Source organism: Babylonia areolata, chromosome 32, assembly GCF_041734735.1.
Source record: "Babylonia areolata isolate BAREFJ2019XMU chromosome 32, ASM4173473v1, whole genome shotgun sequence".
NCBI classification, from domain to species: Eukaryota; Metazoa; Mollusca; class Gastropoda; order Neogastropoda; family Buccinidae; genus Babylonia; species Babylonia areolata.
Window position 1 is genome coordinate 10,437,855 of NC_134907.1, and position 17,283 is coordinate 10,455,137.

Genomic DNA, 17,283 nt, shown 5'->3' on the forward strand with positions numbered 1-17,283 from the left:
TGTGTGTGTCCGTGGTAAACTTTAACATTGACATTTTCTCTGCAAATACTTTGTCAGTTGACACCAAATTTGGCATAAAAATAGGAAAAATTCAGTTCTTTCCAGTCATCTTGTTTAAAACAATATTGCACCTCTGGGATGGGCACAAAAAAATAAAAAAGAAGCCTAATTATATGCAAACTGCATTTACTGTTATATTAATATTTTTTGTATTCTCTAAACTTGGCACTTTGACCTCTTATTCTGACACAACAACAAGAGGAGTCATTATTATCATTTTTTGTTCAAACAGGAACTTCTTTTGCTAAGCATGGAAGTTTTATTTATTTTGCAAACGTTTTGGTGCGGATAGTAAAAAAGGGAAATTACTCTGTAATTAATGCTAGGGGATGTAATTTATCACAAGTGAGTCTTGAAGGCCTTGCCTCTCTTGTTTTTTAAAAAGCAAGCCAAGAAACCTTGGCTCCTTAGATGCCAACCCCTGTCAAATGTTCGCAGGAACAATCAGGAAATTTTGCCGGAACACTCGGACTCCGAACCACATCAGCAAACGTACATTTCATCCACAAAGCATACAAACACTTGGGTCAACCTGCAACACGGTGTAACTGCTACGATTAAGCTGACTGGTCCAGTCAATGACGGGCGCCATAGCCGAATGGTTAAAGCGTTGGAATTTTGATCTGTGGGTCCCGGGTTTGAACCACGGTGACGGCGCCTGGTGGGTAAAGGGTGGAGATTTTTACGATCTCCCAGGTCAACATATGTGCAGACCTACTAGTGCCTGAACCCCCTTCGTGTGTATATGCAAGCAGAAGATCAAATATGCATGTTAAAAATCCTGTAATCCATGTCAGCGTTCGGTGGGTTATGGAAACAAGAACATACCCAGCATGCACACCCCCAAAAACGGAGTATGGCTGCCTACATGGCGGCGTAAAAACGGTCATACACGTAAAAGCCCACTTGTGTGCATACAAGTGAACGCAGAAGAAGAAGGTCCAGTCAATGTTGTTTCAATGGAAACACGCACTCGATTCGCTGAGCATCATCACATGAGACCAAGGTTAGTAGTAACTGCCCTGGCCTCGTGATCGATAGGTCTAGAGCATCTTCATAATGTTACGACAGGAAAGCATGTGACCATGCTATGTAGTTGAAAATTAACTAGTCGGAACAATTTTGACGTTGGCGTAACGTTGGATCAAAAGAATTTTTTTTCCTAAAATTACGTTTATCTAACATACTTACCATGACCCACTAGTGCAGACTCCAGCAGGGAGTCTGATTCCTGTCCTGTGCAAACTACTATCCGCCTATGCGGAGAAAACGAAAGTAGCTACGGCCGATAACCTCCCGGAAGTAGGTTACCTCCCCTCTGTATCCCTGTCTAGCTTCCTCTTTTGACGAGCGTAACAAAATACGGCGAAATCGTAACAGTTGGCATCTCTGCAGGCAGCCCCGTTACCTGTGTTCTCTCTCTCTCTTTCTCTGTTTTAACTGTCTCTGCCTCAGTCTGTCTTTACCTGTGTTGTAGGTAGGGAAGCGAGTGGTGATCTCCTGGTCACCCACGACAACGGAGCGGTGAAGAGCCGACGACTCTCTCAGGTCCCACAGCATTACGCTGCCATCGTGCTGCCAGCGAAGGAAAAAAAAAGAAAAAAAGAACAGAATGTAATAATATAGAGCAGACACACACACACACACACACACTACACAAACTCCCAAGTTCTACGGCCTTTCATGCCCTGCTCTCATGGTGACCTCATTTCCAACCCCCTTCTCCACTTCCGTCTTTGGGGTCAGTCCTGACAAGGTCTTCACTGTCGGCAGGTTCAAAGGGGACTGTTGTTGGAAGGACATGGTGGCGATCTCAACTCTTAAGGGGAACACCCGCTCAATCTGGCTCCGCGACTAAGCTATCACTGTTGTCAGGGTTGAATAGGTTAAGCAGCAGAGAAGACAAACAAAATTCATTCCTCGAAAAGTATAGAGCACTGTTAAATTTCAGACTAACTGAATTCTCTCCAACTGGTATTATTACAACAACAAAAAACAACAAAAGAAACCAAACAAATCCTGCTCACAGAAAAAAAACCAACCCTGACAATGTTTGTTTCCTTTTGGATTCTTGTTTCGGTTATCAAGAGCAACACGCTTCAACAAAGAAATGTTAACTCATTCCGGACAAATAGTTTTCTCCCTTGCTTTCCCCTGCAGACAACCTACTTGTTAGGGTTAGGAAAAAAATTACAAAAAATACAAAACACAAAGTAACTGAATGAAACTCGCTGTACTTGACCCACTAACCCCTCTCTTCACGTCGTGTGTACGCCCACCCCTCTCCCTCTATTCACAGCCCTCAGAAGCTGAGTCAGTACCTTCTTGCTGGTAGCTTTCTTCACAGCAGATACTTTATTCATCATCTTCATCATCCTCGTCGATGTCGAAACCTTCAGTTTGAAGTATTTCAATCACTTCAGCAGCAGTAAAAATCTGCTGCCGTGATCTAGTTTGCTTAAAAAATTTCCACTTGTATCGCCTGCCATGCCATTTTCGATACGTATGCAGATTAGCTTGTCATGTGGGGTACCAAGGTCAATGGCTGGCCAGCAAGTGTATAGTTATGGAACCTCACGGAAAAACTTTCCATTTGACCCTTGACACGTTCGCAAAGCCCAGTGTAGATGCAATTTTTATGCTTTCCCATGAGGAAAGTGTGGAAAAATTTTCAATTGTCGAAACCGCTATAACGTTCCATCATCCGGAGTGAGTTAATGTTGTGTTGAGCACGCTGTCAGCATTGCACATTCACCTTGCGGGTGGATTTTGACCGCAGTGATTAGAACACCATTGCCAGCATTGACAAATAATTATAATGTAGGGCTGAATAGGAAAACCTGATATAACTGATAATATGGTTCATCAACTGTCATGCATGAGCACAGTATCAGCTTTAAGCTTGTTGACTCTCTTTTGTTTTTGACTCACTTGTGTAAACAAAGTGAGTCTATGTTTTAACCCAGTGTTCGGTTGTCTGTGTGTGTGTGTGTCCGTGTGTCTGTGTGTCCATGGTAAACTTTAACATTGATATTTTCTCTGCAAATACTTTGTCAGTTGACACCAAATTTGGCATAAAAATAGGAAAAATTCAGTTCTTTCCAGTCATCTTGTTTAAAACAATATTGCACCTCTGGGATGGGCACAAAAAAATAAAAAAAAGAAGCCTAATTATATGCAAACTGCATTTACTGTTATATTTATATTTTTTGTATTCTCTAAACTTGGCACTTTGACCTCTTATTCTGACACAACAACAAGAGGAGTCATTATTATCATTTTTTTGTTCAAACAGGAACTTCTTTTGCTAAGCATGGAATTTTTATTTATTTTGCAAACGTTTTGGTGCAGATAGTAAAAAAGGGAAATTACTCTGTAATTAATGCTAGGGGACTTAATTTATCACAAGTGAATCTTGAAGGCCTTGCCTCTCTTGTTGTTTGTATTCTGATCCCGTGTACTGTTGAACAATAAAAAATTACGTAAACAAAGGGTAAACCGTTTTATTTTTCAGTTTCAGTTTCACTTTCTCAAGGAGGCATTACTGCATTCGGACAAATCCATATACGCTACACCACATCTGCTAGGCCTTGAGTACATGCTTATATATTTGTGTACCTATCAGAGTGGATTTCCTTGTGACATAAGTGGAGTGATGGCCTAGAGGTAACGCGTCCGCCTAGGAAGCGAGAGAATCTGAGCGCGCTGGTTCGAATCACGGCTCAGCCGCCGATATTTTCTCCCCCTCCACTAGACCTGGAGTGGTGGTCTGGACGCTAGTCATTCGGAGGAGACGATAAACCGAGGTCCCGTGTGCTAGCATGCACTTAGCGCACGTAAAAGAACCCACGGCAACAAAAGGGTTGTTCCTGGCAAATTTATGTAGAAAAATCCACTTCGATAGGAAAAAGAAATAAAAACAGTACGCAGTAAAAAATACAAAAAAATGGGTGGCGTTGTAGTGTAGCGATGCACTCTCCCAGGGGAGAGCAGAGAAATCTGTTGTGATAAAAAGAAATACAAATACAAATAAATGTGCCAGAGGACACCACCAATGCCGCCGTGAGTTCTTTTACAGTGCGCCAAGTGCGTGCTGCACACGGGACTCTCGGTTTTATCGTCTCAAACGAAAGACAAGACGCTCAGTTTGATTTTCCAGTCAAACCTGGGAGAAAGGGCGAGAGTGGGATTCGAACCCACACCCTCACGGACTCTCTGTATCGGCAGCTGAGCGTCTTAAGCCGTTCTGCCACCTTCCTCCCAGGAGGAGAGAGAGAGATGAGAGAAAAAAAAAAAAAACGTACCATGCCAGCGATGACCAGTGCAGCCCGACTGGGACTGAAGCAGGCACAGGTGGGTTGACTCAGACAGGTGAGAACCCTGAAAATGATAACGACAATGATGATGACGGCAACGATAAAGACAACAGATTACCAAACGTATTCCACAACAAGAAAACACAAAAATACTGGAGGAAAAAAATAAACCTGGCTTTTTTTGTACACTTATAAACTGAGAATGAAAAATAAGACTGGATTTGTTTGCTTAACTCACTCAGTATGGCCAGTCCTCTCTTCTCCTCTACACAGATCCCTCGGATGTCCAGTGGGTGTCTGAATGACCCAACCTTTAGCTAGCTCCGTCGCAGAATTGTGGTATTCTTTGTCAACATTCGCCTCTTCAGTATAAGAGCCTTCCGCTTGCAATATTTTGATGATGGTAATTGGGGTGAAACGCTGTTAACGTCCACTCTTTCGCCGTTCGTATGGAGAGAGTTAAAACTTGGTCTGAAAGTTCGTTACTGTTCTATTGAGCGGAAGAAACCGACTGCCTCTGTCAAGGTTTGTTACAATGTGAAAAATGGTCCTTTTGATTAACATGACCCCTTTATGCTGACTAAAGTCACCTGTGGCGGTAATATGTCTGATCGACTTAAGTCACCCATGGCAGCAAAAGAGTTAACTTTTAATCTTGACCGACATAATGAATCATGCGGTTGTGGTATCAGGAAGAGGCACCAATAAGATCAAACACAAACTACAAAAAAACCCCACCACAACCAACAACAACAGTTAACCCTTTGAGCCCTGACCACTGCTTTACCGGTGGTAGAGAAAAATGACATAATGCCTAGCCACCGGTTGAGCGGTGCGTAAACACTTGTGGTGTTTTGCTATTGGTTGACTTATACTGAAGAGCCAATCAGAAACACCGTAACATTCTGACATTAGCGAACGTAGTGCCAACATGGCCGCGCCTTTTCACTGTGTTTTGTGCATGTGCTTTGGATAAAAAAGATCGATTTCAACTGGTGGCTAGGCATTATGTCATTTTTCTCTACCACCGGTAAAGCGGTGGTCAAGGCACTCTTTTTATATCTGCCGTGACACATTAAATACCAATTATTTGCAAATTTTGGCTCAGGAGCTCAGGCAGAAGGGTTAAAATTGCTCAGGAACTCAGGGCTCAAAGGGTTAAGAACCCAATTTCAAACTTACTTTTGTGGAGACGCTGTTTCTTTCGTACTCCATACACAGAGTATTCCATGACCGCTAAGGGCGTTCTCTGGTGCATTCTATAGAAAAAGGAAATCAAATATAAATCTGAAAAAAATACCCACAAGATACAAAGTCATGAACGAGTGAAAAGAAAGAATGAAAGATAAGATAAGAAAGAAAGAAAGAAAGAAAATAAATGACGATAGACAGAAAGAAAGGGAGAAAGGAAGAAAGAAAGAAAAAAGAAAGTATACAAGAACTGAAGAAAAAGGAATGAGTAAACAAAAACAAAAAAAGAAGAAAAAAAAAAGAAAAAAGATTGAAAGAAATACAGAAAGAATGAAAGAAATGAGGGAAGTAAGAAAGAAAAGAAAAAAGAAAGAAAGGGAGGAAGAAATAAAGAAAGAAATGTAGGATGAGAGAAAGAAATAATGAAAGGAAGAAAGAAAGAAAGAAAGAAAGAAAGAAAGGAAGGAAGGAAGAAAGAAAGACAGAAAGGCTGGAAGAAATAAAGAAAGAAAGGTAGGATAGATGAGAGAAAGAAATGATGAAAGGAAGGAAGAAAGGAAGGAAGAAAGAAAAAGAAAGAAAGGAAGGAAGAAAGAGAGAAATAATGAAAGAAAGAAAGGAAGAGGGAAAGAAAGGCAGGAAGAAGTAAAAAAAAGGAATGTAGGAAGGATGAGAGAAAGAAATATTGAAGGGAAGGAGGAAAGAAAGGAAGAAAGAAAGGAAGAAAGAAAGAGAGAAAGAAAGGAAGAAAGAATAGAAGAAAGAGGGAAAGAAAGAAAGGCAGAAGGAAAGAAAGAAAGAAAGAACGAAAGGATGAAAGAAAGAAAGGAAAAAAAATGACTAAAGAAAGAAAGAGAACAAAAAGGAAGAAAGGCAAAAAAAAAAAAAGAAAGAAAGGCAGGAAGAAAGAAAGAAAACAGATTAAGAAAGAAAGAGAGAACGAAAAGGAAAGAAGGAAGAAAGAAACAAAGAAAGAAAAGTAGGAAGAAAGAAAGAAAGAAAGACAGAAAGGTCGGAAAAGTAGTCCTTGGGGGTATCATCACCACCTCCTGTGGTTTGCTGTGCAGACTGAGAAACATGTTGGGCTCCATGGGGCAGAAACACACACGTTCCACCTGCCGACCTGCCACACACACACACACCGCAATAATCATCATTATAAACGTCACTAAAACCACCGCAATAATCATCATTATAAACGTCACTAAACCACCGCAATAATCATCTTTATAAACGTCACTAAACCACCGCAATAATCATCTTTATAAACGTCACTAAAACACCACAATAATCATCATTAAAACCTCATCAAAACACCGCAATAATCATCATTAAAACCTCATCAAAACACCGCAATAATCATCATTAAAACCTCGTCAAAACACCACAATAATCATCATTATAAACCTCGTCAAAACACCGCAATAACCATCACTATAAACCCCACAGAAACACACTCGCTCCACCAGTCGACCTGCCACACACACACACCACAATAATCATCATTAAAACCTCATCAAAACTGCAACAATCATCACTATAAACCTCACAGAAACACACTCCACTTGTGATGGCGATCTCCACTCTGGGAGGGACACTCACTCAGTCTGGCTCCGCGACAAAGCCATCATTGTTGTTAGCAGGGGGCTTAGTAGGTGGTGTCCTAAGCATGTTAAATCAGAACAGGCACCACTGAACACTACCGAAGTGACTCAACAGCAGTGCAGGGTCTCCTCTGGTGTGTGGCCTCCTGGCGACCTAACATCGATGGACTCCCTGCGGACTGCCGACGCTGGAACTGTGACGGACGAACTCAGGAGTGGCTGCGTTATGGGGGAATCTAAATGAGCGGTGTGGGAGTAATGCCTCTGAAACTGCGCAGATGATGGAAAAAAAAAAAGAAAAAGAAAGTAGCATCGTAGCATCACAACTGAAAGCCATTACCAGTCTATCGGCCAACTGCAAGGTCCTCCCGACTGAGAGAGAGAGCTCACCTGCCAGGTAAGGGGGACAACCCAGCTGGGAGAAGCCATCGCTGACGCTGATGTGGGAGGTTTTCTCCCTTGTCTGCGCCCCTCCCTCCTCACTGCTTCTCTCCTCCTCCATCAGAACCACCATCGCCTGCACGCATCGGTTGTGTTGTGTTGTATGGTATTGCACTGCAATGGATTGTACTGTATTGTACTGGCTCCCTGTCTCACACCGAATAAAGTACAAGATCAGCACTCTATGTGAAAGATGCATTCACAAAACTGCCCCTTCCTATCTCTGCGGCTGCCTTCACCTCTACACTCCATCTCGCTCACTACGATCGGCTTCGGATCCACTCTTCTTTACGCATACCCAGATTCAAACACTCGACTGTTGGCCGCCGTTCTTTCTTGGTCTCTGGACCTTGCGATTGGAATGAGCTTCCTCTTTTGCTTCGTCAAGTCTCTACACTCAGCTCTTTCAAGCCTGGCCTTAAAACCCACCTCTTCCCAAAATAGCCTCCCTTGCCTGCCCTTCCTTGTCTTTAGTTTCTACAGTTTTAGAGTTATGGATGCGTGTGAATGACTGGTGCGAAAGCGCTTTGATTTGTCTCTGCACAAGATCCAGCGCTATATAAATACCATTATTATTATTATTGTACTATATCATACTGTATTGCATTGCATTGTATTGCACCGGACTGCACTGTTCTATACAGTACTATATCATACTGTATTGCACTGCACTGCATTGCACCAGACTGCACTATACTATACTGTACTATATCATACTGTATTGCATTGCACTGCCTCAGACTGCACTGCTCTACACTGTACTATATCATACTGTATTGCATTGCACCAGACTGCACTGTTCTATACTGTACTATAGCATACTGTATTGCATTGCATTGTATTGCACAGGACTGCACTGTTCTATACTGTACTATATCATACTGTATTGCATTGCATTGCATTGCACAGGACTGCACTCTTCTATACTGTACTATACTATATCATACTGTATTGCATTGCATTGTATTGCACCAGACTGCACTGTACTATACTGTACTATATCATACTGTATTGCATTGCACTGCATTGCACAGGACTGCACTGTACTATAATGTACTATATCATACTGTATTGCACTGCGTTGTATTGCACCGGATTGTACTGTACTATACTGTACTATACCATACTGTATTGCATTGCATTGCACCGGACTGCACTGTACTATATCATACTGTATTGCATTGCATTGTATTGCACCAGACTGCACTGTACTATACCATACTGTATTGCATTGCATTGCATTGCACCGGACTGCATTGTACTATATCATACTGTATTGCATTGCATTGCACAGGACTACACTGTACTATATCATACTGTATTGCATTGCATTACATTGCATTGCACCACACTGCACCATACTATACTGTACTATATCAAACTGTATTGTATTATATTGTTCTGTACTGTACTGTACTTCCTGGTGTTGTGTTGCGTTGTATTGTGCTGTATGGTACTGCATTCTGTAGCAATGCTGTGCATTGTATTGTGTTGTAGAGAGTTGTCTTGTATTGTACGGCATAGTACTGTTTGGTATTGTATTGCATGGTACTGCACTGCTTTACATTGTATTACTCTTTTTTTTTTTCTTTTCTTTTTTACAACAGAACCACCATTATCTGCACACATCAGCTGTCTTGTATTGCATTGCATTGCATTGCATTGTATGGTATGGTACTGCACTGCACGATATTGTATTGTATTGTATTTTATTGTAATACTCTTTTGCCACAACAACAGAACCACCATCGCCTGCCCACGGCAGTTGTGTTGTGTTGTATTGTACTATGTTGTATCTTACGGTACTTTATCGTACTGTATTGTACTGCACTGCATGATACTGCATGATATTGTATTGTACTGTATGGTGCTTGTAATGCATTGCATTGCATGGTATTGTATTGCATTGTATTGTATTACTCAAAGTCACACCAGAACCACCAACAACTGCACACATCAGTCGCATTGTGTTGTGCTGTTTTGTGTTGCTTTGTAAGGTATGGTATCGTATTGTTGTATTGCAATGGATTGTACTGTGCTGTACAGTACTATAGTGTACTGTATTATATATCGTATTATAGTGTATCATGTTGTGTTGTGTTGTACTTTATTGGATTGTATTGTACTGACCTGTACTGTATTGTACTGCACTGCGCTGAAATGTATTCCATTGTATACATGGTGTATCACATTCTATTGTGTTAGTCTTTAGTCACAACGGTCTGAGCGAAATGGTCTCCCCCAGGAACAGTGAGTCACTACAATGTGTATGGTTAAGTGTGTATGTGTGTTGTGCATGTGTGTGTGTGTGTGTGCACGTGCGTGCGTGCTATTGTGTGTGCGTGCGTGCGTGCGTGCGTGTGTGTGTGTAAAGCAAACAACATGAAAAAGAAAGAAAGAAAGAAAGAAGAAAAGAAAGCAAAAAAGAAAGCAAAAAAAGAAAAAAAGAGAAAAAAAGGACAGAAACAGAAAAAGAAAAAATCAAAGAAAAAAAGAATCAAACGAACAAAAGAAAGAAAGAAAACAAAAAGAACCAACGAAAAGAAAGAAAAATGAAGAAAAAAAAAAAGAAGAAAAAAGAAAAAAATGAAGAAATTTAAAAAAACAACCAACAACCCTGCACAAAACAAAACACAACAAAACAAAACAAAGACAAGGGGAACAACCACCACACCTGCGCGGCTTTCTCCAGGAACTTGCCCACCCTGGCCAGGGACTCCGGGTTGTTCAGAGTTACCTTCTCATCCCCCGCGCTCATCACGCTGATTCCTTCCCCTTACAAAGAGAGAAAGTGAAAGGGAGTGTCAAGAGTCTGTGAAGGATTTGTACACGATGTTCATGTGTTAACTCATTCCGGACGGACGAAAGGACCTGACTGGGAGCCCTACTGTTTGCAACCGTTTCTTCTTCTTCTTCTTCTTCTTCTGCGTTCACTCGTATGCACACGAGTGGGCCTCTACGTGTATGACCGTTTTTACCCCGCCATGTAGGCAGCCATACTCCGTTTTCGGGGGTGTGCATGCTGGGTATGTTCTTGTTTCCATAACCCACCGAACGCTGGCATGGATTACAGGATTTTTAACGTGCGTATTTGATCTTCTGCTTGCATATACACACGAAGGGGGTTCAGGCACTAGCAGGTCTGCACATATGTTGACCTGGGAGATCGTAAAAATCTCCACCCTTTACCCACCAGGCGCCGTCACCGTGATTCGAACCCGGGACCCTCAGATTGACAGTCCAACACTTTAACCGCTCGGCTATTGCGCCCGTCTGCAACCGTTTCAGATGAAGAGCCCTGATGGTTTTGAATTTTTGGAGTGGCACCTAATTTCCACAATGGCGTTATGAGCAAAGAATATCTTAACTGACCTTTCCACTCCCCAATGCGACCAATAAATGCAGCGTGTGCTGCTGTGCTCGCGGAGCAGGAGAGTTATTTTCAAAGTGACTGGTTCATGTGAACAATGTGTGTCACCAATGGCATCTGACCCAGTTTCGTCTTGAGTTACAAGGCAGACAACAGAAGGGGCCCTACGTGGCGACATAATGCTCTGAATTTAATGCGTCTGAAACTCTTTTTGCTTTCCTGGATTTCTTTACAAGTCATCAGTGTGTGCAGACGGGCGCAATAGCCGAGTGGTTAAAGCGTTGGACTGTCAATCTGAGGGTCCCGGGTTCGAATCACGGTGACGGCGCCTGCTAGTGCCTGAACCCCCTTTGTGTGTATATGCAAGCAGAAGATCAAATACGCACGTTAAAGATCCTGTAATTCATGTCAGCGTTCGGTGGGTTATGGAAACAAGAACATACCCAGCATGCACACCCCCGAAAACGGAGTATGGCTGCCTACATGGCGGGGTAAAAACGGTCATACACGTAAAAGCCCACTCGTGTGCATACGAGTGAATGCAGAAGAAGAAGTGTGTGCAAATTTCGAATAAAAAAACACTGATACTTTCATCATCTCATTGTATGACAGTATAAGAAGAGAGAATGTTTTATATCTTCTCCCCAACTCTGACTTGTCATCTTATTGATCAGTTTTGAAGTTTTCAGTTCATAAATTCTAACATTTGTTTTTTTGGCGATTTTATTTCTTACCCATACAAATGGATCAGGGGAGCTTACCAGCAGTACTAAGTGAGTTAAAAAAAAAAAAAAAAAAATTAGTGGACATCTGTAAACATCATAATAATCCATAAGTATGAAGATGAAAGACATTCGAAACAAAATATGCACAGCATAAAAAAAACAAAGCAAAACCAGCATTAACTCATTGCACCACACACCCAAGCAATGCTCTGGCTTCAAAATTTGTCTCACTAAAAGGCTTGCTTTCTTCACATCCCACATTTCCACAAACTGTAAGGAAAGGGAACTAACCACTATAGTATTTCTGGATGTGTTCACAGGTAATTCAGAGAAAAAAAAAAGCATATTTTCTGGGGCGTTTTTCCATATGACAATGGAAGCCTGTTAGATGGGCGCAATAGCCGAGTGGTTAAAGCGTTGGACTCTCAGTCTGAGGGTCCCGGGTTCGAATCACGGTGACGGCGCCTCGTGAGTAAAGGGTGGAGATCTTTACGATCTCCCAGGTCAACATATGTGCAGACCCGCTAGTGCCTGAACCCCCTTCGTGTGTATATGCAAGCAAGAAGATCAAATACGCACGTTAAAGATCCTGTAATCCATGTCAGCGTTCGGTGGGTTATGGAAACAAGAACATACCCAGCATGCACACCCCCGAAAACAGAGTATGGCTGCCTACATGGCGGGGTAAAAATGGTCATACACGTAAAAGACCACTTGTGTGCATACGAGTGAACGCAGAAGAAGAAGAAGAAGAAGGAAGCCTGTTAGGAGGTAAAACAACGCGTTTTCTGTGTTCATTCCCACATCAATATGGCATGGAAGCCTGCTGAGGCTGGAAACTGGGGGATGAATGGGTTAATTTTTTTTTTAAATGGACCTCCCCCCCCCCGCCCCCCCCCATTTCCCCCCAAATTCATGACGCCTGTGGTCTCCTGAGAAACATCCGGGCCCTCACCTCCCACGCTGCCCATGTCTTCCGCCGGATGCTGCGTCCACTTGTCCAGGTCTTCCGTCTCTTCCGTCTGGATGTCGCGCTCCACTGCGTCCTCGTTGGTTTGAACGTAGGCCTGGTGAGGTACCATTGATTGCCGAGGTTGATAACAATAACAATAATGATGCTAATGATTGTAATAATAATAATAACACTAAGAATACTATACTGTACATGACGGTACATGATTATAATAATAACAATAATAATAAGAAGAATATATTCTAAGTAACCCCCAACCCAACCCACACCCTGAAAACAAAAAACGAAGAAATGCCCAACACACAACAAGACAAACTCACCTCCTTGGCATTCGACCACCAAAAGCTCTAGATTATCAAAACCATATTCCTTGACAGGCGGAAAGTCGAACAGGTTGTATGGCTAAAAGAAAAGTTTCAGTTTCAGTTTCAGTTGCTCAAGGAGGCGTCACTGCGTTCAGACAAATCCATATACGCTACACCACATCTGCCAAGCAGATGCCTGACCAGCAGCATAACCCAATGCGCTTAGTCAGGCCTTGAGAAAGGAAACCCAACAGCACCCGGTGTTCCCAGGCAGTCACCCATCCAAGTACTAACCGGGCCCGACGTTGCTTTAACTTCGGTGATCAGACGAGAACCGGTGTTTTCAATGTGGTATGGCCGTTGGCAGAAAACAACAACAAACAAAACGACAAGACAAATTCACCTGCTTGGCGTTTGACCACCCAAAGCTGTGAATGTAAAGGTTCACTCTCAGACAGGCAGGAAGTCAAACAGGTTGCACAACCAAACAGAAGAAAACAACAACAAAATGAAACAGAAAAGCTCACTCAACCAAACAACCAAATGACAACACGAGTCAAATTCACCTGCTTGCTGCTGGACCGCCCAAAGCTCTTAATACACAACTTGTACTTGGGGACAGGTAAAAAGTCGAAAAGGTTGTTGCCAAAAGAAAAACAACAACAAAACCCCATAAACAGAAAAACCCAACCAACCAAACTGAAAGAAGAGAAATTCACCTGCTTGGTACTGGACTGCCAAACACTTTGAATATACATATCATACGCTCGGACAGGTGAAAAGTTGAAGAGGTTGTATAGCCAACAGAAACAACAACCACAAAAACCCACAACAGATAATGACACAGACAAACTCACCTGCTTGGTGTTGGACCGCCCAAAGCTCCGAATGTACAGATCATACTCCCGAACGGGCGGGAGATCGAAGAGGTCGTAGAACACGGTGTCCAGTTCGATCATGTTCTTCAGGTCATCGGCACGGCGACGGGCCTTGCTGGCCAGTGATTGGTTCAGGACCCGCTGCTTGGCCGACACAAAGTTGATGAAGGTCTTGGGCCGGGCCGAGCGGCTCCTGTCCTGCGTGGGAGGCTGGGAGTTCGGTCCCTCGCCTTCCTTGAACCGCTCGTCCGACAGCTCCGTCTGGTGGTGAAGGGGTTGTGGAGGGTAAGGTTTCTTCTTCTTCTGCGTTCACTCGCATGCACACGAGTGGGCTTTTACGTGTATGACCGTTTTTACCCCGCCATGTAGGCAGCCATACTCCTGTTTTCGGGGGTGTGCATGCTGGGTATGTTCTTGTTTCCATAACCCACTGAACGCTGACATGGATTACAGGATCTTTAACGTGCGTATCTGATCTTCTGCTTGCATATACACACGAAGGGGGTTCAGGCACAAGCAGGTCTGCACATATGTTGACCTGGGAGATCGTAAAAATCTCCACCCTTTACCCACCAGGCGCTGTCACCGTGATTCGAACCCGGGACCCTCAGATTGACAGTCCAACGCTTTAACCACTCGGCTATTGCGCCCGTCAGGGTAAGGTTTCAAGATTCAAGATGGTTTATTCAGTTAAGGCCACAGCCCCATATGAACACGGAGCAAAAACAAAATTCTGTTTCGTATGTCTCACTGTAATTGTTAATGCAAACAGTGCAGCATATTCCATTGCAAGCTCCAGTAAAACTAGGATGCAAGTGTCCCTCTTAACTGAAATGCTTTGTAAAGAAACAAAGCAAAACTAGATACCGTGTTTTCATCCTCCGATGATATCAATAAACATAGCTGAAATATACACGCATGTGCATAATATTATTTTAGGAATGTGCTGGATAGGGGGGCAAGGGAGATCATGAGATATTTTACGTATGATTATGCGAGATGTAAGACAGAAAATGATGATGATGACAGTGTATTCAACAAAGCCATGGTCCCCTATTTGAAAGAGTGTGATTTCTTTTTTCTTTTTTTTTTTCTTGTGTGATTACAATCAAAGGGAAAGAAGTAAACCATAACAACAGTGCATTCAACAAAGCCATGGTCCCCTATTTGAAGGGGGATGATTTAATATTTTTCATATGATTACAAGAGAAGGGAAAGGAGAAATCAATGATGACAGTGCATTCAACAAAGTCGTGGTCCCCTATCTGAAGGGGGATGATTTAATATTTTTCATATGATTACAAGAGAAGGGAAAGGAGAAATCAATGATGACAGTGCATTCAACAAAGTCGTGGTCCCCTATCTGAAGGGGGATGATTTAATATTTTTCATATGATTACAAGAGAAGGGAAAGGAGAAATCAATGATGACAGTGCATTCAACAAAGTCGTGGTCCCCTATCTGAAGGGGGATGATTTAATATTTTTCATATGATTACAAGAGAAGGGAAAGGAGAAATCAATGATGACAGTGCATTCAACAAAGTCGTGGTCCCCTATTTGAAGGGGGATGATTTAATATTTTTCATATGATTACAAGAGAAGGGAAAGGAGAAATCAATGATGACAGTGCATTCAACAAAGTCGTGGTCCCCTATCTGAAGGGGGGTGATTTCTTCTTTTTTAAATATTTATTTATTTATTTTTTTTTGTATGATTACGAGAGAAAGTGGGAAAGTGATCAAGGAACAATGACAACAACAACAAACAAAAACAACCGCTACCCCCCCCCCCCCCACACACACACACACCTCCCTTCCCTCTACTCCCATCCAGAATATTTGTATTTATTTGTATCTGTATTTCTTTTTATCACAACAGATTTCTCTGTGTGAAATTCGGGCTGCTCTCCCCAGGGAGAGCGTGTCGCTACGCTACAGCGCCACCCTTTTTTTTTTTTTTTTTTCCCTGCGTGCAGTTTTATTTGTTTTTCCTATCGAAGTGGATTTTTCTACAGAATTTCGCCAGGAACAACCCTTTTGTTGCCGTGGGTTCTTTTACGTGCGCTAAGTGCATGTAAGCACACCGGATCTATCGTCTCATCCGAATGACTAGCGTCCAGGCCACCACTCAAGGTCTAGTGAAGGGGAAGAAAATATCGGCGGCAGAGCCGTGATTGGAACCAACGCGCTCAGATTCTCTCGCTTCCTAGGCGGACGCGTTACCTCAAGGCAATCACTCCATATATGTAACTGAGAAAATATTAAACTCCCACCCCCAAACCCCTCTCCTATCCCTTACCAAAAAAAAAAAAAAAAAAAAAGTATGCGTTCTGGAGCCAGTTGCATTGCTCGGACGGAAGAGCCTAGTATGGTCGTAACCCGCTACTAACTGTGTGTAGTATGGAACTGACCAATGGCGTAGTTCGGTCAACGTAGGCGTTTAGTCACGTGTGACTGTCAAAAAGTTAGAACCAAGCAATGTAACTGGCACCTGGTCTTTGTCCTAACTGGCCAGGAAAGTATCTATGAGAACTGCTTTGAAAGTGATTTTTTATTTAAAATTTTTTTTTTTTATTGGAAAAACAAACACAACACACATGCCTTTGTTTTTGTCTTTGTTCTCATCCTCATTGGTGTGGGGAAAGTAGCCATGAATACTGCTTTGAATGGGATTTGTGATTTGTGTGAGCACAGTGTTCTTGTTGAAAGTTATTTCTTTAAAACACTCTCTCTCTCTCTCTCTCTCTCTCACACACACACACACACGCACATTCACATACACTCGCAATCACATACACACACACACACACACACACACACACACACACAGGCAATCACACACACACACACACACACACACACAATCACACACACACACACACACACACACGCAATCACACACACACACATACTCACACACACACACACACACAATCACACACACACACACACACATACAATAACACATGCACACACACACACAATCACACACACACACAGGCAATCACACACACACGCAATCACACACACACACAATCACACACACACACACATACAATAACACACACACACAATCACACACACACACACAAACAATCACAGAAAACCAGAAAAAAAAACCACCTCAAAAGGGAAGAAGAAAAGCAAAGAGAGGCCAGGGCGACTCACAGAATCAGACCAGTTGCTGCGCTGGGACTGGGAGTTGAGTCTGGCATTCTCCTCGTCCAGGGCCCTCAGCACCTCCTCCATCTCCCCCTCCTGTTCACCACACAGGCACCCCGCAAACAGTTATCCGTTTGTTCATTTTTTTTTTATCATTCCATACAACAGGCACCCGCAAACAGTTATCTATTTGTTCGTTTTTTTTAAATAATCATTTCATACAACAGGCACCCGCAAACAGTTATCCGTTTGTTCGG

General features: G+C 42.6%; 1 protein-coding gene, 1 long non-coding RNA gene and 1 other non-coding gene across 3 annotated transcripts in view; 1 reads left to right on the top strand and 2 right to left on the bottom strand.

Moving 5' to 3' along the window:
- Positions 1-17,283, top strand: part of LOC143276458 (uncharacterized) — a 471,243-nt gene that overhangs the window by 124,258 nt on the left and 329,702 nt on the right. The gene's annotated exons all lie outside the window — the stretch shown is intronic.
- Positions 1-17,283, bottom strand: part of LOC143276389 (cytoplasmic dynein 2 intermediate chain 1-like) — an 87,706-nt gene that overhangs the window by 24,128 nt on the left and 46,295 nt on the right. The window contains exons 17-25 of the mRNA XM_076580877.1: positions 17,033-17,122; positions 13,843-14,124; positions 12,663-12,774; positions 10,287-10,387; positions 7,562-7,688; positions 6,614-6,690; positions 5,559-5,635; positions 4,365-4,440; positions 1,527-1,635 (exon numbers count right to left, since the gene is read on the bottom strand). Of these exons, the coding sequence (XP_076436992.1) occupies positions 1,527-1,635; positions 4,365-4,440; positions 5,559-5,635; positions 6,614-6,690; positions 7,562-7,688; positions 10,287-10,387; positions 12,663-12,774; positions 13,843-14,124; positions 17,033-17,122 (1,051 nt within the window). The remainder of the gene's footprint in view (positions 1-1,526; positions 1,636-4,364; positions 4,441-5,558; positions 5,636-6,613; positions 6,691-7,561; positions 7,689-10,286; positions 10,388-12,662; positions 12,775-13,842; positions 14,125-17,032; positions 17,123-17,283) is intronic.
- Positions 13,231-13,350, bottom strand: LOC143276745 (5S ribosomal RNA). The gene has a single exon (XR_013053617.1). It is a non-coding gene; the product is annotated as a 5S ribosomal RNA (ribosomal RNA).